Below are 20,449 nucleotides of genomic sequence, written 5' to 3'. Positions count from 1 at the left end.
AATTATATTAAACATATTTACTGCTGATTCGATATATAATCTCACAATATCTATTGGTAACCTATAATTCACAATTATTTACAGAGTTTAATAATTATAAATAGTAATATAATCAATATTTGTGATATATAGTGAATAAATAATTTGGAACGAGTATAAATATACCATTATAAGTTGTCATGCTATATCCAGTATCTTGGTTTGATGAAACTCCACCAATGTAGGACACATAGGGCATCTAAAATTTTGCCGTGCTTTATTCTTACACAGCTTGTCAACGCAATACCTATATGAATAGTTGAGGGATGACATCATTCATATGTTGTATTCAATTATTTAAAAAATTAGAACTAAATAATCATCAATAGACATATCACCATCAATATATATATATAATTATACAGAAATTAGGATATTGACTAAAGATCAATCAAATTATCTTAATAAGTTATTATACATTAGTATTGGTATAAAATGGTAAAGAGAAAATAAATAAACAAATAAAACACAGTTCAATTGACTTACTGACAAATAACATGTCCACAAGGTAACATTACGGGCGGGTTGCTCTTACAAGTTTGATCCTTAGACACGGCACAGGTTATATGACTGTGGAAATGGAAGCTACTGCCTAGGTCAGATTCCAACGGAAGTTGGCGTTTAGATTTGAGCCAGTTTGACACCTTTGTTGCAGCTTCGCATCTCTCCTTAAATACAAGACCTAGAACTTCAACTAAACGGGGATGCGTTATGTAACCGGCAGTAAAGATCAGCGAAAGAGCGCTAAATCAATTGGAAATTACCTTTGGTGAGGGAGAGTGATTCTTTTGTGGCTACTAGTAGATCCTGGGGATTCCTGCAACGATGATTTTTTTTTACTTTTCAACTTATGAACTACGGTGGATCTGGTTCTGGGCCTTCTTGAAGCCCTTGGTCTGGTTCTAGTCCTAAAACCCCGAATTATCATATGCAAGATATCCCTTAGGGTTATATTGGATCCGGTAGCAATAATTTCTCTAGCCGGTGATATTCGCAAATTAGAAGTGCCACTGCCTTCGTCTATCGGTTCGTTTGCAACCTAGAATCAATAATTAAGGTTACCAAAATACGCTGCAAAATTTGGTTGTCATTCCTTGTTTCTTGATGCCTTATGGAGTTGAGAATTCTTGAAATGGAAAGATGCCTCCTGTTAGAACTTGTCGTATCCTGATCATCATTTTCCGATTCTTGATTATCGTCAGGTTCCCCTGCCAACAATGTGAAGGCAAATGTTGGCACAACGGTCATGCCTGAATTTACATTTACATTAGTGTTTGATACTAATTGGCTTAATTCCAACCCAACTTGGTTAACTCTTGCATTAGGTCTTACAAAACGACGAACTGGTCGCGTCGTATAATTGTAAATGCTATCAATAATGGATTGTGTCTCATTCAAATCGCAAGATTTGCAATAGCGAAATAATCTACTGAAACCCCGGTTATTGCTTGAGGTATTGGTATTTGTGGCTGTCATAAAATCTAGTGAGGTTAACCAATTATCAACCAACTCACCATTATTTTCGAATAATGATTGCATTGGATACATTATAGTACAATGACAATTGGAAATGTCGCTTCTACAAGTCGTAATTTGTGTTGTAGAAAGCGATTGAGTGGAAGTGTCACTATCATCATCCTCATTATCCTCACGCTGATGCATAGAAGCTTCTAAAGCCACATCATTATTCCACTGTTCAACAGCTGAACCTTCGGATTGGTCTGAAGTATCTGAAACTGAATCAAAGTAGTTTAATTGTCGGGTTTCATAGTTATTATAGCAATTTTGAGCCGGGCTATATATGCCGTGATCGCAGTATGCTCGTGTAAGTTGTTTTTTGATTTCACTTTTCAAATTATCATACTCAGTGTTGTAATTATCATCTAGTATAAATTTTGAAATGATTTTCCCTATTTCAATGCGGTGTGTCTTCCAAAATTTCGACAAATCACTTGATTCTAGCTTATTGAGAATTGAATCTGGGGATTTTACATCCCTATAATAGCTAAGTTGTTGCAATTTAAGCAGTTTAAACCGTAACGAATGAGGGTTGCTGGAATCTGTATTTAGTCCCTGTGTAGTATTAACCCAATACATAGCCAATGTTACATTGTCATTATCAATATGCTTCAACATCTTGTGAAGCAACGCATAAGCCTCAACGATGTCCTGATGAATGCTTATAGGATTGTTGAATGTTGCAAAAACTTCCTGGGCAAATTCTTTGTATATATCAAAATATCCCAAATGGAGAAAGTGCATTCCAATCATTTGGCAAAACAATTTCTCGTTTAGATCGTTTATTGACAATGCATATTCAATTTCCTGATCAGATGATATAGACTTTAGATGATTCTTCCTGAACCGATTCAAATCATGTTGAAATTCACGGTGCCCTGAGTCAATTTTAACAACATAATCGCCTGCTTTTATGTTACGTTCAAGTATAGGAATACATTGCTCAATGTCGTCATTCTTATTGACGTGATCAATCACACCAAGCAAATTATGTATTTGCGTACTAAGTAGGTTGTAATAATTGCGACGTTTGGCAGATAGACCCAAAATTTCATTTTTTAGTGCCTCCATAGGACAATTGGCATGTCTTTTGTGACTGTTATAATGCATATCAACAGGTGATTGCCATCTATAACTGGGGTATATAGTGTCGCATTTAATTAGCTTATCACAAAATTCCAAAATTCTCTTAAGAATTCTGTAATTATCATTAATATCTCTCATATAGTAGTGGAATCATTAGATGTTTGTATAAAAATTTCTCAAAGATGTAAATCCATATAACACATCACTTACATGTTTGTCTAGTGTACACTTGTATCTAACTATTCATCTCATTTGCATTTTTGTGCCTAACGTATTAATCTAATTTCAAAATTTAGTTTCAATTGGTTGTCAATTCTAAAAATTATCAGCCAATAATTATTTGTCGTGTTTTTTCTACACATTCATGCCATATCCTAACCATTCGTTATGCTTGACATATATATTATTGATTTCTAGATTTTTTGATTATTTAATAACAATTATACAAGTAATTCATATATATTTTAAAACTAATGATTATTATACTCAACGAGTGTTAATATATAATTATCAAACTGTAGGAAATTCCGCAGAAGCCAATTATTGTATAGATGCCATTACTGCACTACGAGTTTTTGACACGATACTTCCGATTCCATTGCTGAATTTCGTATTTAGAAAATTCGGGAGCGTCGTTTCTAACAAAAAAGATTCCTCTATATCCTGGATTGACCTTTTCTGACTGATATATCCATAATAATGAGAGTACTATACCTAAATAAACTATTTATATACTAGTAGACCATACAGCAACAGTGTTTACCGTACTGCCCTTTAATAAAATGGTCCGCTTTACATTTCCCCACCAACGTGACATAAGACCACTTACTAGTGTGTTGTGATGGTTGAATATTTTGTGGACCACCGTCAGGTATTACACATTTCATTTAGATGCAAGTTAATGAACTTGCTGCATCACTAAGTCAGTTGGCAAGCGAAAAGAACCTTGTATATCAGTCACTAGATCAAATTGAAATACAGAATCAGTCACGCCGTAAGATACTCAAAAAGTTACTTTCGTTTATGACAATTGGATTAGATTTATCCCAATTATTCCCACATGTTGTTATGATATCATCCACTAGTGACCCTGTGCAGAAAAAGATAATTTATCAGTATATTATGGAGTATGCTGGTTCAAACGAGGATCTTGCAATACTTGCTATCAATGCCATGCAAAAGGATTCAAAAGACCCAGATCCATCAATACGTTCATTGGCCATAAAAAGCTTATGTGCCCTAAAGACCATCAATTACTCCTTGCCTATTGTTAAAAATGCCCTATCTGACACCAGTTTTATCGTACAGAATGCAGCAATAATTGGTTCTATTCGCTTAATGTTACAAGAATATGATTTGTCAATACCTGTTTTGTCTAAATACTTACGTAAATCTATCAATTCAGATAATACATCGGTAGTATTTAATGCCTTTTTTGCCATCTCATATATGGAGCAACTCAAGGGGTTCCCCGTTGAGTTGTCAAGGATGTCAACATTACACCTAATAAACACGTAAACTTGAACTATTAACACAGGTTTAAATACTTTAATGAGTGGAATCAAAACATGTTACTTAATATATTTTCTACCTTCAAACCACAAAGTGAAGAAGAATTATTTAACATTTTAAATCAGTTGGATTATCTACTCTCATTGAATTCAACATCACTGGTTCTTGGTTGTTCCAAATGTTTCTTGATGTGGACAAAAGATTATCCAAATTTATCATCTCATATTATTAAACGAATATCAAAGCCACTAATCACTCTAGCATCCACTAGCTGCCCTGAGTCTGCCCATATTATCTACGAGCATTTGTTACAGATTATTTCAAATATAACAGCTGAGGATAAATTGATATTTGATGAATCGTTTATCTTATTTTACTTGAAACATAATGACACATCGCAAATTCAATCTCTCAAGCTACAAATTTTATCTGAGATTATTAATGATGTAATAATAATCTAATTCAGGGGAATTATGAATTTATATTAGAGCACATACAATTTTACCTCAATTATCAGTCAATTTCAGAACAAATATTTCCAATTATGGTAAAAATAGGTATTAAATATCCGGACACGGTGGATGGGATACTTGATTTAGTAAATCATGATTAATTTAGCTAAAAACATGTTTAGAGTTTGAAAACAAAGACATCGTAAGCTATTCTATGGAATCTATTAAACATCTAGTGATTTATTACCCTAAGGTAAATAAATACCCTATTCAGTACGCTACTAATGTTCTATTGCACATTGAAGATATTAAACAATCTCTTACTACATACAAGTCTAAGGCATCATATATTTCACTGATTGGTACTGCTTATAATGAAATAGGCGAATTTGGCCATGATGTAGACACTAGTCCTTATGTAATTAGTGAATACCTTGAATTATGTGTTCTTGGCAATAAGTACGAGTGCGATTTTATTACATTTGTGGAAGAGCTACTAGTTGCCAGTGTCAAACTTTTCATTACTCGATCTCCAGAAATAGTTGAATCACTTACTAAGATAATTGGGTTTATTGTAGAAGACAATATATGTCCTTACTTAATTGATCGTTCTGGTTTATACTACAAATTGTTACATTGTGAAGATACAACAACACTCAGTAATTTGATTTTTGGGGCTAAAATACATTACTCAACGCAGGTGAATTACCTACATTATTTAGTCAAAGTATAAATCGCAAAACTGGGTAAATAGCTTCAATACTAACTGTACTCTGCAACAGCAGGTCGATAATATTGATTCATCCCTCGTTTTAGATAAAATCAGTAATGATAATTCATTCATAAGTGTATGCCACGTAGATTCGGTGCATGACATATTTAATCCATTGAAGATACCACGATTAATCAAGCCAAAATCAATTACACCTACTGACTTTGAAGACAAATGGGTTGTTCTCGATGGGCCAAAGGGCCAATCATACAAATTTAATAAAGCAATAATTAACCCTGTTTGTGGAATAGATTGTTATAAAATGGACAAATCGCATATTGACAATACGCTTAGTGAAATGAATATCGGGATTATTGTATGTACTTGTTTATTTAGGCGTCCGGCCATACGGAATCTGAGATTAAATATTTTTTGTATTGTTCTGATGAAATGGGCAGCGATTACTATATGCAATTAATAGTGGATGATCAGATTAATATTTTATGCAAAACAATCACTGCCACGGATAGTGAATGCGTAGAAATTTTGCTAAAGCTTATTTACGAAAAAATTATGGAATCCCAACAATGATATAATTGTAGTTAAATAATAGCGTTTCACACTGTATATGATATATATCAATCTATGGTTTGATATATGGCGCGGTAATTGGCGGCTGGACTGGATCCAATGGCTGATAGTCATCAAGAGGGTAATTTCTATCTGAATCAAATGAACTCAAATCCCCACATGAAATAAAGGGTACTAAAGCTGCATTTAGTTGAGATCTAAATTCAAATTGTGAGGGATTGACTAGAGGTGTTGCTAACATTTGCGATAGATTCTCAATATTTCCCTTGAAACCCTGAGCAACAATAAAGGCCTCGACACTAGAATTTCTCGAGGCAGAAGGCTTCATTACTTGAACTTTATCAAACAAAAACCCAATTCTAGATATTATGAATGGATATTTTTCTGTTCTGAACATTTTAGATATGTAAGTTCCGCCAAGTCTCAATACCTGTGTGGCCATATGAAGGGAAAATCTGATCAGCTCTGATTGGATAAAACCATCAACTTCATGCAACCCACTAACATCAGGAGCTCCATCGCACAAAACAATATCTGCTTTCATATTCTCATCTGTGGAAACGGAAACTGAATTATTGTTGTTGTCAACATTTGAGCGTGTGTTAAAATAATTAAACACCTGTTGCAATACACATTGATCCGTTATATCGCCTCTGATAAAGTGTACATTAGGCAACGGTGCCATTTCCTGCAAGTCGACTGATATAACAATGGGCTTATCAAGATATTTCTGTAGATTAACACAGAAACTGTTATTGCACCTAGTTAAAGATTTAGCAATATCTAACAGTTGTTTATGTTGTTCCAATACAATTTCTGATACTAGTTGTGACCAACTGCCAGGAGCAGAACATAGGTCAACTATTTTAGTATACAACTCCGGGGTATGAGCCATATGTGGTTGTTGTAATGATGAAATCTCATGGGCGGCAGAGCATATTTCACAACAATTAGCCAATAGAAAATGTCTAATAGTATTATCATCATATTTACACATTATTCCTGTCTCTTCGAATATTTGTGACAGTTTATATGCGCTCCTAGCCCTAAACCCTTCCACCTTTGCCATGCGATAGTAGATATCCCGCTTATCTTTGCTACTCTTACCCATTTCCACTGTAAATAAATTGTAAAATAAAATATTAGTTATAGAATTATTACGCACAATTAGTTATGGTAATGAAAATAAATGAATAAATAAACAGCGGGTAACATCACTACATCTAGTGACAGGTGATGGACACACCACGGATAATTCTATCTGTATACGATTATTATATATTTAACGTATAGTGTTATAAATAGGCAATGGTTATTATATATGGGTAAAAATAAGGGATTATTGTGACTATAAATTATAAAAAAGGTTATAAAAACACTACTGCACAGTGAACACATTATTAAATGATGTTTCATCTTCTGGAACAGAATTGTCAATCAATTCCTTCCGCATCTAAATTAAAAAATGTTGTACCTTCGTGGTGGATTCCATCAAATTACGCGACAGATACTTATTGGCATGTTTCTTTTTCATCATAGCGCGGATCTAGGTAAGTATAATTTGTAACATATAAATACTTTGTAAAAAGACCTACTTTGTTTGGTGAAACATATGTTGATGAACTCCACAATAGAGATCCAGAAAATGAACCTGAAAGGATACTAATGGGTTCTAGAACAAATCGAGGTCCTGTGTAAATATATGAAATATTAAAATTGATAATATATAATCAAAGTTATCAATGTAATAAATAATAATGTCATACCTATTTCTGTCAGTATTTGTTTGTTAGGTTTATTAGCATCAATTTCACTACTAGGAGATATCTGATAATGTCTCATGAAAATACGATTATCGAGGTAGTAAAATGCGATGCAATGGTCGAAAAATGGTTTACTTTTTGGGTGATTCCTTGGAGTACCAAAAACCTGAAATTAATATTGAATATTACATGTAAAAGCACTTCGCGAAACAATCTCAAAGTAACATCACTAGTGAAATTTTTATCAAATATAATCAATGGCCTCGAATATAATATTGAATTTCCTGAGAAATGCATTTCACCCAAAGTATGTACTAGATTATTTGTACTATACTATTAAGTAGATGGAACTTAATTGTAGGTCCATTAGGAGATTTTGCTAACCAAAGATACAAGTCAACCTTTCTTGATTCAATGTAGAGTACATTGTTACAATTGTTTAGTTCACATAGTTCATTAATTCCATAGTATCCATCACGCTTTTCCCATTTATGCTACGTAATTGGTAAATTGTGATAACAATTATTATTAAAAAATTATTGAATTTTTTAATAATTAAATGTATGATAAATACCTCAGAGACATGATGAGGAATTAGGATCTTTAAATCACTGAGCAAATGCCTAGCAATACTAGTAACACCTCTGCTGCAAAATAACAAAACCCTCTGCTTATTCTTCCAGTCAGAAGCCTTTTTAATGTATTCTGCATCTTCCAGCAAATAAGGATCGTCATCTATATCACCTAACTCGGCTAGGCCTTCCACTTCACTAGCAAGTTTTTCAGCAATGAGCTTATCATTATGCTTAGCATTTTCCTGGGCTGATATTCTTTGCTTTTCAAGGTTATTTAAATCTTTCTCAAGCTTTTCAGCCTTTGAAAAAAGTTGTTTCTTCTTCTCGCACCTAGACATACGGGAAAGCTACTCAATACAAAATATAAGTACATATAAATAAACACAAAATAACTAAATTACATAAGAAATAATTATTAAGCTACATTAATAATAACTCCCATCATTGTCCAGTGATAAGTCCTGGATCTTCTCACTGAGCCAGTCAAAGTCAGAAGATTCAGTTATGGGGACGTCACACTTTGGGTTCTTATAAAATATTATATCGTTGCGTAGCTCTTCTACATCATCTAGATCATCCTTAAATTCTTCTAAGTCATTAAACAACATATCAGTGTTCTATCTCAATACATTTCTTACCTTTGTCAGTGATTTTAACACCCATGGTCTTGCTTTCCTGTGCTTTTTTACTACCCTTTTGACAATTATTACATCATACGGTACCTTTTCCAGTGCATCTGACTGTTGCTCATTCATTGTATTCAAATGCCTCAGATCGTAACCAGCACAAGTGTCACCAGGGCGTAACTGCCTACCCAAATGGCTTGTGGTATAAATAACTTCACTCCCGCCACAAGGAATTAATTCCAGATCTACAAGTTGATATTTATCTGCGTATTTGGCACCAGCAATCATATAAGTTTTACTATTTTCAATGTTAGCTACTATAAACTGCGACAAATGTATCTTCGTATATACTGGATTAGTTTTAGTTTGCTTACTGGAAAAGAACGGATTTCTCCAGTATTTATCTGCAGAAATATCAACTTTCCTTAGGGTAAAAGGGTCTATCAAAGTGATTGTTTTGTTAAGGTTGATACACAATAAAAATGACGATATCCCGCCAAATTGCGATACAAATTTCAAAGGTAAATATATCTGAGTGAGTTCATGAATTGATTTATCAATTCATATAAAAATTGTATACGTTATATTGTGATTGTATTATTTTTTGTGAAATTATAATTACACTTACTAAGTCATCGCGACATATCTCTGCCATATCAATATTAGTACTATATTTATATTTATATGAATTATTGTTGCTATCATGAGTAATCAATTTCTTTGAATGCTTAACTTGTGAAACTGTTCTTTCACATACAAATTCTACAAACTTTTGGGCATGATTTTTACAACCAAAATGCAAGTCAAATCCATATAATTGTGGAACAATTTTTATTACATTCTCCTGTGCATGATGCTTGATAATTGCCTGTTCAAGAAGCAATATCTCCTTCTTATCCTTTACCTTGTGTCTAATTTGAACTATTGCATCCCAGGAATGAGGAGTGTAAGACTGCTTGCATTTGTCACACTGAGTTGACCGTATCATATACTCAACCACGTGTTGTTGTTCAACAACGCATTTCATGCTAATTTCTTTCCTTAGCTGGTATTGGACTTTGATTCTCTTCGAGTGTGGTTCAGTCCACAAAAATTTAGCATCAACAATTTGTACTTTGTCTAGGCCCTTTGTTTTTCTTATGCAAATTGACAACAATTCTTTAGATTCAAGTTGAACGTTAATCCAATGATTGTGATAGAACATTTTGCAAGTACAACACTGTAACAAATTTGTCTGAGTAGGGATTTGGTGGGTAATGTTTACATTTTGCAATAGACATCTTTGACAAGTGCGAGAATCTGTAGGTTCCGGGACTAAATCACCGCAAAGACAACAAAGCATGGGAGCATAGCGTGACATCATCAAATTATATTATCTATTCAATATTTTAACAATGAAAAATGGTATTAAATAACAATAAATGATATAATATTCAAAACTCCTAATAAATATATGAACACATTATGCATAATAGGGTATTATATTATAATAGCGTAGATACTAGGTGTGATTAGTTGCATATATACCAATGGTTAAGTGGATATATTATTCTACCCAATAATCATACACTTTATACATGTATTATATTAGTATTTATGGGCTATGCTATGACTTTCTATGAAAATTTTTCGGAATTTTTAGCAGCAGCCAAGGAACTATATGCTTCTAATCCCACTAAGGTAATATCATAATGACATAGACACGCTACAGTATTAAGTTAAAGAAAGGAGACCCTGAGACAATAGTTAAGGTTACAAATGATTTGCAGGTGCTGTTTAATTAATGTAGTGCCATAAAATACGTATTAATAGAGATAGTCATTCGAGAAGATTGGATCAATTATCTGAACTTTTCATGAATTGGGCCACTATAGATATTGTAGATATAGAATCTTTGCCATTAAAAATTGAGCCCGCTAAAAAATCTGCTAAAGTTTGGAACAAAAAGAAATAACTTTGATATCTAAATAACATAATGGTTCAAGCAGCAGATGTCCCAGATGATACCCTTGAGGCTACCAATATTTCACATATTGGCGACTCAGATTATAGTGATAATGCTTGTGAATGGTTCATAGCCTTGCCTGATCGAGTTAAGGGACCTTTCAGTGCAAATAAAATTAGGCAAATGTTTGAGGATTGTGAAATTGATGGACTTACATCTGTTTGGAGAAAGGATACTAATGATTGGATCCCTTTGGGTAAAGATAAAATTCTGAAAGCTCATATTGGTCGGATTGAGATACAAGATGAGGATATTGATAATAAAGATCCTGATGAAAACGATCATCTTAAATTTGATAAATTTAAATCAGATGAAAAAAACTACCATGTTACTGATGGATCGGAACCTGCCGGTAATGGTGTAGAAATTGTGGGAAATGATATATTATCTAAAATATGTACAATGGATTCTCCGCTTTGTAACAATGATGCTACGACACGGGAAATGATCAAAAAGATTGACACTGAGGAGAATGAGGCAAAAGTTATAGAGAAATTCAAAAAACAAAAATACCTTAAGCGTAAGAGAGAGAGAATTGAACGTGGTGAATTTATCGCGTCAAAGAAAAATTATAGCGTTTACATAACTGGTTTGCCTAAGGATGTAACCAGCGATGAGTTACAATCAGTATTTAGAAAGGCCGGTGTCATAAAGATTGACCCAATTACTACATTACCAAAAGTTAAAATATATCGTGACGAATGTGATGTACCAAAGGGAGATGCAACAATTACATTTCTCAATCGCGAATCAGTGTCCCTGTGCCTTAAATACTTTGATGACTACTATTTCCGACCTAACGTCAAAATACATGTAGAAGAAGTAAGTATTTTTGTGAAATAGGCTCAATTTAAGGCGAATATGGATAAGAAACGGCCTTATATTGATCCAAAACTTAGGAAGAAGAAGTTTTTAGCCGCTAAATATGAGGCTCAGAGGTTAGCATTCAAAGTATATGTCATCTGATACACTGTTATTATTTAGCATGATATATCTAATAATCTCTAATTTTCATTAAAATTTATTAATTTTAACTGTTAAATATGATATATAAATATTTGCTGTTAAAATTTATATAATTTTTGTTATGGTCTTTGTTAATTTTTGTATACATTGCTATTTGACTAAACTATATAATTATTTATATCTAATAATTATATGTTCTGTTTATTATCATTAGCCATTATTATTTATAATATAAATATATATTACATTTTGACTTAGAATCTCTTCTTGGAAAGACGAAATGGACGATGGCACAGGACGTCGTGTTGTAATTGCAAAACCAATGTTCTCTCTGGAGCAAGCAAAGAAATATACTAAAGGGGATGAATTTTACGAGAAACTTCGCCATGAAGTTTATGAAGAGGTTATAAAGTTTGCTGAAGTTGACAAAATTACTCCCATGTCCAGACATCCTCAAGGAATAGTCTGTCTCAAATTCAAAACTGCTAAAGATGCCGAAATATTCATTGCAGCATTCAAAGACAGGTTATTTGACGGAAATAAGTTGGATGTATACTTTTATGATGGTAAGACTGATCTGGCAGCCCAATGCTTGCCAGAACCTGATGTAAAAGATAACAATATGAGTGACAGTGGCAGCGACAGTGACTATTACTATAACAAATATGAAGAAAACAGCAATTACTATGAGGATAATGAAGACAAAAATAATACCAGCGATAGAAGTTTTGGCGATGAGGAGTGTAGTAACACTCGTGTTGAACGGTTTGACAAAATGTCTAATAAAACTGCGAGCAATGACATAGATGATTACCTAAACAAGCTAATTGATTAACACAGCACTATTTAATCAATGCCATAATTATATGTTAGCTAAAATTATATCTAAGAAAGCACTAATTTACAATTCATACAATCATTATTTAAATTTTTTTTTATAATGATCCGGACCTTCGGCAGCCAGTTTGCACAACTAAATTATACGCAATTTACCTCTTCAATAATTTTATCACAATTCAATGGTTTATTAATAGTACACTTAGTGGCAAAGGCTTTATTGAATATATTTCCCAATATTTTATTAACATCTGCAATCTTTGGTGCTTCCGATATTTCTGGATCGAAATAGTTATAAGTGTTTTGAGCTGTATTACTATGGTACATGTGTGTTTGCTTGTCGAAATAGTCGTTTTTTGTGTCTTGTAACATTCTATAACCGATTGTTGGTCCCAACCAACGCCAATTGTCATTTCCGTAAAGATTCCTGAGTGGATTGCCAATTCCGTCCATTGAAACGAATTTCCAATTTATGGGATCTATTTCATTGTAGTGAATGTCCACCATTGAAATTCTATGTCTTAGACGGTGCAATATTTCATCTCTGTCCTTATTTTCCTAGATGAAATAAATGATTACATAATGTTCAATGAAGGCATGACCTATGAAAATCGCCGATTTTAGTTGTATTATATTGTTTAACTCGCTTATTATTGGTTTGTTAGACATGAATACCCTACCCAGCAGCACAAGCCTTAGGTTGTGATACCTGAAGCCACTGGCTAAAACACAAGCAAATCTTCTCCCATCCGATAAAGATTCACTAGGCATAGAATCTAATAGGAAAAATCCAGAATTTGTAGAACCAGATTCAGTTGATGAAACTCTACCAGAGGGGTCGAGGAATAGCATGGTGGGATTTATCTCGTTATTGGAGATTATTAGTGGTATATCTGATATAGATTTGGGTAGAAACATGGTCCAAGGACCACTCATGTTTAGATGGTCATTCTTCCATTCCCAGTCACTACTGATAGCTTTAGGTAAATTCGTTGTACATTTAAATGCAAATTGAGTGGTTGTATGAATGGGTACATATACATTCTGTTTGTAATATTGAACTACAAATGAGAGAGCTGCATTAAAAAAAAGAATCATACATAACATGTGTAGGTATATTAACTTGATATGATTCCCCCACCGGACATATATTTGTATCCACGGTTTCGGTTTAAGTTGTAGCTATGGTAGAATCAGCAGCACGGGATGTTAAGTTAGGGGACAGCGATGATGATATATTCATAGATCAAATAAAGAGCAATATAGATGCAAACAAAGCACATCATGACAAAATTCAAGAGGATGAAATTAGCTCTGAAAGCAACATCAATTCTTTGAACGCAGACGATACAAATTCTGTTGTTTCTGATATTTCACCAGAGAGTTTATCGGAATAATATTATAAGATATGCTATTTATTGCAGATTTATTATACATTATCAAATCTATTTGATGATAATAATAAATAATATTTGTACAATAATTATTGAGGAATCACATAAAACTATTCATATTTATTAATTTTAACAAATGTTCATTATTCTAGTATTTAATCTAAATATGTAATTGATATATCCATGAATTTATATTAATTATATTCACTAATTATTTTGTTGTAAATTAGATATATTTACATAAACATGAAAAATACGATAATGTAATTCTTTGGTAGCTAAATAAATCAAGACCATAGAGTAAAATTATTTTTAAACAAAATTTTTATAATAATTATTACAACATATAAAAAAATTAATCACATAGAATATATTTCAGTTCTTAATGAATTATCAATAAAATTGTATGCTACTGCGAAATTAGGCAATAAATTAAAGTATTAACTTAAACGTCAATTTTCTGAAATTGTACCAATGGATATTTGTATTTAGATAAAAACATTTCGTAAAATTCATCAGTGCCAATCACAACTATACAGTACAATTTATGCAAATCAATACCACAAATATCATTAAGGGACAATAGCTCCATCGGGCGCTTTTCGAACATTTTGAGGCTATTATGGTCATTGCAAAATTCGTTGATTATCGTAATGTTTTTGCACATTCCAGCATTAAAATAATTGTTTATAGAAGCTAATCTCGTGGCCATGCTAGCGACCATGGGAATATGTACAAACAACATCCCTATGTTAATTGACTTCATCAATTGGTTTGTATCACTGGATGATACTATATATGATTTACAACTGTAAATCATAGCCAACGCAATGTATAGGATATAATCCTGATACTTTGTGCCCTGGACAATAATATAATCCCAGCACAGTAGCAACTTATCGAGTGATAATATGTGGCTAAACAAGGTTGCCAACCACTCTATCAGAAACGAATTGCACTTGAAATCAAGATTTACTAGATGATAATAAAGTTCAGGGTCAAAGAAACGTAAAAAACGGTCAAACTTATCGATCAATTGATTGATAGCGTCAAAGGAACTGCAGTAAAATGGCTTTACAAATTTTGTGACAATCGCACAGAATAACTCGTTAATGACCTGCTGGTTATCAGTGATTGAAGTAATCACACAACAAATATCCTCCAGACCACTAAATAAATGTTTTCCCTACGGATAATAGGAAATTTCATTATTGGTATTGAGTAGGTAATTTATTGCGATCTTGACACGTGAATTTGATAATTGATTATTAATCGAATAATTTGCCTGCGTTAATAATCCATCAATGATTTGTGTAATAGTATTTTCATACCTGGTGCAACTGTTGATTAATATTAACAGATTGTGTAAAATTACTTGATGTATCAAAATTGATAATATCCAAAGCGATAAGATAGACAATCAATCTGTGTGACACTGGAAAATCAATCCGAGCCTCAGCTAGAGATATTTTGCGAAATTCGTTGTAATGAGTGAGAACATGATCAAATCGAAACATTCTAAGCCAATTGTATAATTGAGCAACACGCCTGGAATAGCCACAGGAGGGCCTAATGGTCAAGGCATAAATTCCAGCAATGGGAGTAATTGTATTATCACTTCTCAATTTTCTGAGTAATCTCAAACCTTCAGGACATTTAATTTTATATGGTGAATTGCAATGGTATTTTGAGGGCACAAGAGTGTTGTATTTGGCGATGTTTGAGTGTAAAAACAATTCAAAAATATCGGTAAATGTTGAATTAGTTGCATTATATTGGTTATCAGATTGTAATGTCGTATAAAAATCTTCTAAAAGTTGTGATGCTGTTGGACGGTAACTAGTATTGATTATCAAGCATTTATAACAAATACATAGTATTTTAATGTGTGATGGATAATCGTTACAAGTTAATTGCTTGTGATATCGTTGTATTATGTTATAGCCTGTTATGAACTTTAATAATTCGTCGAGAATCGAAAGATTCTCTATCACAGAAATTTCAGATTCATTGTACCAATTCCTTAGTCTAGGAATTAAATGCGTATAAAAATCACAAAAATATGGCTTAATAGCTTCAATATTAAGCCCAATTGTGGAAAAAGACACTCCTTTAGTTAAAGATATAGTTATCAGCTTGTGATATATAATTGTCATGGCAATGTTTGCGGCATGAGTTAGGTTTATTTTCGATAAAGAACTGAGTAATTCCGAATAAGTTATGTCCAACAGTTGCAACAATATAATACCAAGAGACCAAATGTCATTAGAAACATCTATACCTATGTTAAGTGGCTGATAAACAACAGTTTCTGGAGATAGATATAAAATATTGTCTAAAAAAGTATGCATGTCAAATTCAATAAGAGACAAAGCGTATCGTCCCAGTTTTACATTGTTAAAATTGTCAATTAGAACACACTGAAGAGATAATTGGCGATGGTATATACCCTTTGAATTCAAATATTCCAAACCAAGCAATATTTGCTTACATACATTGAACAAGTTAATAGACACAGGGTAGCAATGATAATTTGATAAATTTACAGAATAGTATTCACAAACAAGTCCCAAGTAATTGTTTGAAGCTCTTATGACATTTAAATATTTTGCTAGATATGGATTAGTTAAGTATAAACAGTCAAACATGCGATTACGAACTGTGTCATTAAATTCAACCCATTCCAATGATAAACATGGATCAGAAACATTCATAACACACAATAGATATATAAATGACAACAAATGATATTCATATAAAACTGGGAATTAAATTGATAATGTGTGGCCCTACTAATGATGTTGTGACTATATTCGTTATTTGCGAGGAAAATATTCCACAAAAATTGGCAGATGTTCATTCATTTGCACCATTTTTATAATAAATGTAACAATATACTCATATAATTTTATACACATTTTTTATGATACACAAATATATGCACAAACTCGCTGACATTGCTAATCTCCCCAATCAACGAACATGATGTTAATTCTAGTGGAATACGCACATATTCATATAATATTCATGCCCGTTTAACTAATATATTACGGTAAGTAGTTTGCTTAATGAAGTGTAAAATATAAATAACATTAATTATATAGTCAGGGAAGCTTATGACCCCTTTTCAAATCGCTAATGGCGTCCTGCAAATGAGACATGATATCTTCATCGTGTCCAAATTCATCTCCGCACTTTTCGAATACATGACCAGCATACTCAGCATTCACCTTCTCATACTCATCAAAGACATGACTCTCGTTACTTCGAGATAGCTCATACAGAGATAGGGACGAGTCACTTGCCTTAAAGTCCGTGAAAGATGTACTTGGCCTAGTCTCAAAGATATTAGTTCCATCATCGACTTCAGGCAATATATCTGATGATTTAACAATACCCCTGGTAGCAGCAGGGGAGTTCTCAAAAACACCTTCATTCGCTTGTAGGATTGGGCTGTGACTTGATGGATTAATTAAATTGTTGGTCGACGATTTACGCGGGCTCTTGTTTTGGCTATTAGCTGGGTTGTGAGGCGGGGGGGCTGGCTGTGATGTCATTGGTGTGGGTAAATGTGCCGTCGATTGCAGTGTCTCCAACTGGTGCTGGTGTACTGATGGGGTTGTGTTGCTAGAATCATTTGGGGAATATACCTGTGAAGTTTTCTGATTGGTCCTAGAACGCATTATATGCTGAGAGGGCTCATTTTCAAATGTACCGCTGTATACTTTCTGTGTATTAGGTATACTGGAACTAAAGTGTGCAATTGAAGTGGCTGAGGGTTGGTTCTCATAAGTACCACTATCCATTTTTTGCACTCCAGATGTGCCAGATCTTACGTGTGCAGTTGAAGTGGCTGAGGGTTGGTTCTCATAAGTACCACTATCCATTTTTTGCACTCCAGATGAACCAGATCTTACGTGTGCACCTGAAGTGGCTGAGGGTTGGTTCTCATAAGTACCACTATCCATTTTTTGCACTCCAGATGTGCCAGACCTTACGTGTGCACCTGAAGTGGCTGAGGGTTGGTTCTCATAAGTACCACTATCCATTTTTTGCACTCCAGATGTGCCAGACCTTACGTGTGCACCTGAAGTGGCTGAGGGTTGGTTCTCATAAGTACCACTATCCATTTTTTGCACTCCAGATGAACCAGACCTTACATGTGCAGTTGAAGTGGCTGAGGGTTGGTTCTCATAAGTACCACTATCCATTTTTTGCACTCCAGATGAACCAGACCTTACATGTGCAGTTGAAGTGGCTGAGGGTTGGTTCTCATAAGTACCACTATCCATTTTTTGCACTCCAGATGAACCAGATCTTACGTGTGCACCTGAAGTGGCTGAGGGTTGGTTCTCATAAGTACCACTATCCATTTTTTGCACTCCAGATGTGCCAGACCTTACGTGTGCACCTGAAGTGGCTGAGGGTTGGTTCTCATAAGTACCACTATCCATTTTTTGCACTCCAGATGAACCAGATCTTACGTGTGCACCTGAAGTAGCAGCAGGTTTATTTTCGAATATCCCTTCGTCCGTAATTTGGCACGAAGTAGAATCGCCTGCCTTGGCGTCTATTGTTATAGGGCATGATCTGGCCATATCGTCAGCGTTTTTTGCTTCAGAATTTTCAAAATCAAATGTTGAATTTGAATTTAAATCTTTAGATAGTGTTTTCAGTGGAGATACCGAATCTACACTGTCAACAATGCCATGGTAGGATGATGTCGGGTCATTGTATGGAGTGCATGGTGCGGCGTCATTGTCGTGTGTTTGTATCTGTGTTTCAGTGTTAACACTACTTGAGATTGTTGTGTTTAAGTCGTTTTCCAATGAGGCTATTTCCGGTAATTTTTCGTTGTTTTCCATCTCCGTGATTGATCCCTTGTCAACTATTTCTATCTCATTGGACGCCTCTTTGCACACATCATCATACATATCTCGGCATTCTTCACTGCACACATATTTATTATCATTAAAAAGATTTTCGCTTCCTATTTTCCCAAAATCATTTTCTTCATTATCAGACTTAACACCATCTACACAATTTTCTTTCATATCAGTACCATTCTCTTCATCCTCATCTCCTTCAGCCCCTCGCATTTTTTTCTTCAAAATGCCTTCATTGACGACCGTGGCATCTAGGCGTTCAAGGTTATATTGATGGCTAACATTTTCAACTTCTTCATGGTAACATTCATCACAATTATATGTTGAATTTGCTAGATTATTTTCATCGTTTATATTTTGTTCCACAATTAAATTAACATCATTAATATGCTGATCGTCATTAATATGTTGATTATCATTATATAAAATTTCTTCGCTTGAGCCACATGCCTCGTCAGCACCATTGTCATTACAATTAGTTTCATAATCTTTACATTCTTCCCCCTTTGCCTCGCATTGGCAGTCATCAACTACATTAGTATCGATAATACATTGTTCATCGTCTTGGTTATTATTATTGAACATTTCGATGCTTGTTTCACTTGGGTCTATGTCGTGTGTGATGGCCTTTCTTTTTTCTAAAATTTCCCTTTGGAACACTTCTATTTTTTGTTTGCACTCTGCCACCTTTTGTTGACAGTTATCCTTTTTGTATTGTTTAATTTCTAACTTCAGTTTATCTATTTCATTCTTTAACATGCATATTTCCTGCTTGAAGCATTCAATCTCCCTAACGCACTGTCCAATTTCATCAGAAGCTTTTTTAACTACATTTTTAGCATTAACACCTTCAATATTGTTGCTTTTATTCTGATTGCGTTTCAAAGACATTTCGTCCAAGTTATGGGCCATTTTGGCGACGAAGCCACTATGAACCAGAGCACCAGATTCACTATCATTAACAGAGCATTGTGTTTTTGCCTTTATTGTATCGTTTAGTTGTTTATTGTCGTAGACATGGGTGTTATTATCAGAGTCTTCGTGGTCCGAGACCGCCGTACTGGAGAAAGAATTTTTGGGTGAGATATCCTGATTTTGATAGATTCCACAGTCAGTTATTTTTACTGCACAATCATCAAGAGCACGAACGTCAATATTTGCGTCATTATTTGGGGTATTTTCATATATACCCGATTGTTTATTTGCATTATCTGGTGATAAATAATCCGGGTCACTTGTATTCGATGCATCGGCTGTTGACTTTTCCGGCTGATTTTCAAAAGAAAACAGTGAGTCAGTGCGGTTAAAAAATGTGTTTATAAGTGCAGCAGCTTTTTTATTATTTTTGTTCAGTTGTACAGTTGTTCTAGGCATTTTGAGTATAGACTCCACGTGTATAGCAGGGTGCATCAGTGGCACTATAATGCATTCCTATTCATATATTATAGCGATAAAAATATCTTAAAGTAGGCTATATTAACACACGA

At 33.8% G+C, this 20,449-nt stretch overlaps 12 protein-coding genes across 12 annotated transcripts; 4 read left to right on the top strand and 8 right to left on the bottom strand.

Moving 5' to 3' along the window:
* Nucleotides 1-177: 177 nt before the first annotated feature.
* On the bottom strand, nt 178-2,667 carry BMR1_03g03980 (LisH domain-containing protein C29A3.03c; the record flags this gene model as incomplete). Its single annotated transcript, XM_012793953.2, has 4 exons — nt 178-286; nt 526-783; nt 804-1,078; nt 1,102-2,667. 4 exons carry the CDS (start codon nt 2,665-2,667, stop codon nt 178-180), a joined length of 2,208 nt encoding a protein of 735 aa, XP_012649407.2.
* On the bottom strand, nt 3,209-3,460 carry BMR1_03g03976 (conserved Plasmodium protein, unknown function; the record flags this gene model as incomplete). The annotated part of the gene is made up of 2 exons (XM_021482218.1): nt 3,209-3,357; nt 3,379-3,460. 2 exons carry the CDS (start codon nt 3,458-3,460, stop codon nt 3,209-3,211), a joined length of 231 nt encoding a protein of 76 aa, XP_021338763.1.
* Nucleotides 3,461-3,484: 24 nt separating this feature from the next.
* Nucleotides 3,485-5,910, top strand: BMR1_03g03975 (Adaptin N terminal region; the record flags this gene model as incomplete). The annotated part of the gene is made up of 9 exons (XM_021482217.1): nt 3,485-3,514; nt 3,535-4,157; nt 4,181-4,601; nt 4,622-4,753; nt 4,774-4,860; nt 4,882-4,969; nt 4,991-5,307; nt 5,330-5,695; nt 5,716-5,910. 9 exons carry the CDS (start codon nt 3,485-3,487, stop codon nt 5,908-5,910), a joined length of 2,259 nt encoding a protein of 752 aa, XP_021338762.1.
* On the bottom strand, nt 5,963-7,021 carry BMR1_03g03970 (rlmE, rrmJ, ftsJ, ribosomal RNA large subunit methyltransferase E; the record flags this gene model as incomplete). The annotated part of the gene is made up of 1 exon (XM_012793951.1): nt 5,963-7,021. One exon carries the CDS (start codon nt 7,019-7,021, stop codon nt 5,963-5,965), a length of 1,059 nt encoding a protein of 352 aa, XP_012649405.1.
* On the bottom strand, nt 7,289-8,586 carry BMR1_03g03965 (BRX1, BRIX1, ribosome biogenesis protein BRX1; the record flags this gene model as incomplete). Its single annotated transcript, XM_021482216.1, has 7 exons — nt 7,289-7,363; nt 7,385-7,456; nt 7,506-7,600; nt 7,677-7,839; nt 7,863-7,987; nt 8,008-8,167; nt 8,248-8,586. The coding sequence occupies 7 exons, from the start codon at nt 8,584-8,586 to the stop codon at nt 7,289-7,291; spliced, it is 1,029 nt and encodes a 342-aa protein (XP_021338761.1).
* Nucleotides 8,587-8,673: 87 nt separating this feature from the next.
* Nucleotides 8,674-10,237, bottom strand: BMR1_03g03960 (NMD3, nonsense-mediated mRNA decay protein 3; the record flags this gene model as incomplete). The annotated part of the gene is made up of 4 exons (XM_021482215.1): nt 8,674-8,865; nt 8,887-9,224; nt 9,249-9,405; nt 9,503-10,237. 4 exons carry the CDS (start codon nt 10,235-10,237, stop codon nt 8,674-8,676), a joined length of 1,422 nt encoding a protein of 473 aa, XP_021338760.1.
* On the top strand, nt 10,471-10,828 carry BMR1_03g03955 (signal recognition particle subunit SRP9 (SRP9); the record flags this gene model as incomplete). Its single annotated transcript, XM_012793948.1, has 3 exons — nt 10,471-10,554; nt 10,575-10,643; nt 10,664-10,828. The coding sequence occupies 3 exons, from the start codon at nt 10,471-10,473 to the stop codon at nt 10,826-10,828; spliced, it is 318 nt and encodes a 105-aa protein (XP_012649402.1).
* Nucleotides 10,829-10,849: 21 nt separating this feature from the next.
* BMR1_03g03950 (HIV Tat-specific factor 1) lies at nt 10,850-12,680 on the top strand (the record flags this gene model as incomplete). Its single annotated transcript, XM_012793947.1, has 3 exons — nt 10,850-11,701; nt 11,723-11,817; nt 12,104-12,680. 3 exons carry the CDS (start codon nt 10,850-10,852, stop codon nt 12,678-12,680), a joined length of 1,524 nt encoding a protein of 507 aa, XP_012649401.1.
* On the bottom strand, nt 12,765-13,789 carry BMR1_03g03945 (hypothetical protein; the record flags this gene model as incomplete). The annotated part of the gene is made up of 3 exons (XM_012793946.2): nt 12,765-12,818; nt 12,839-13,240; nt 13,262-13,789. 3 exons carry the CDS (start codon nt 13,787-13,789, stop codon nt 12,765-12,767), a joined length of 984 nt encoding a protein of 327 aa, XP_012649400.2.
* On the top strand, nt 13,867-14,079 carry BMR1_03g03941 (hypothetical protein; the record flags this gene model as incomplete). Its single annotated transcript, XM_021482214.1, has 1 exon — nt 13,867-14,079. The coding sequence occupies one exon, from the start codon at nt 13,867-13,869 to the stop codon at nt 14,077-14,079; it is 213 nt and encodes a 70-aa protein (XP_021338759.1).
* A 442-nt stretch (nt 14,080-14,521) lies between these two features.
* BMR1_03g03940 (hypothetical protein) lies at nt 14,522-16,790 on the bottom strand (the record flags this gene model as incomplete). Its single annotated transcript, XM_012793945.1, has 3 exons — nt 14,522-15,245; nt 15,267-15,361; nt 15,408-16,790. The coding sequence occupies 3 exons, from the start codon at nt 16,788-16,790 to the stop codon at nt 14,522-14,524; spliced, it is 2,202 nt and encodes a 733-aa protein (XP_012649399.1).
* Nucleotides 17,593-20,372, bottom strand: BMR1_03g03935 (nucleoporin NUP116/NSP116, putative (NUP116); the record flags this gene model as incomplete). Its single annotated transcript, XM_021482213.1, has 3 exons — nt 17,593-17,703; nt 17,727-19,492; nt 19,514-20,372. 3 exons carry the CDS (start codon nt 20,370-20,372, stop codon nt 17,593-17,595), a joined length of 2,736 nt encoding a protein of 911 aa, XP_021338758.1.
* Between the last annotated feature and the right edge of the window lie 77 nt (nt 20,373-20,449).

Source organism: Babesia microti, chromosome III (assembly GCF_000691945.2).
Source record: "Babesia microti strain RI chromosome III, complete genome".
NCBI lineage: Eukaryota > Apicomplexa > Aconoidasida > Piroplasmida > Babesiidae > Babesia > Babesia microti.
The sequence above is the reverse complement of the archived record's forward strand: the minus strand, read 5'-3'. Positions and strand labels throughout refer to the sequence as shown.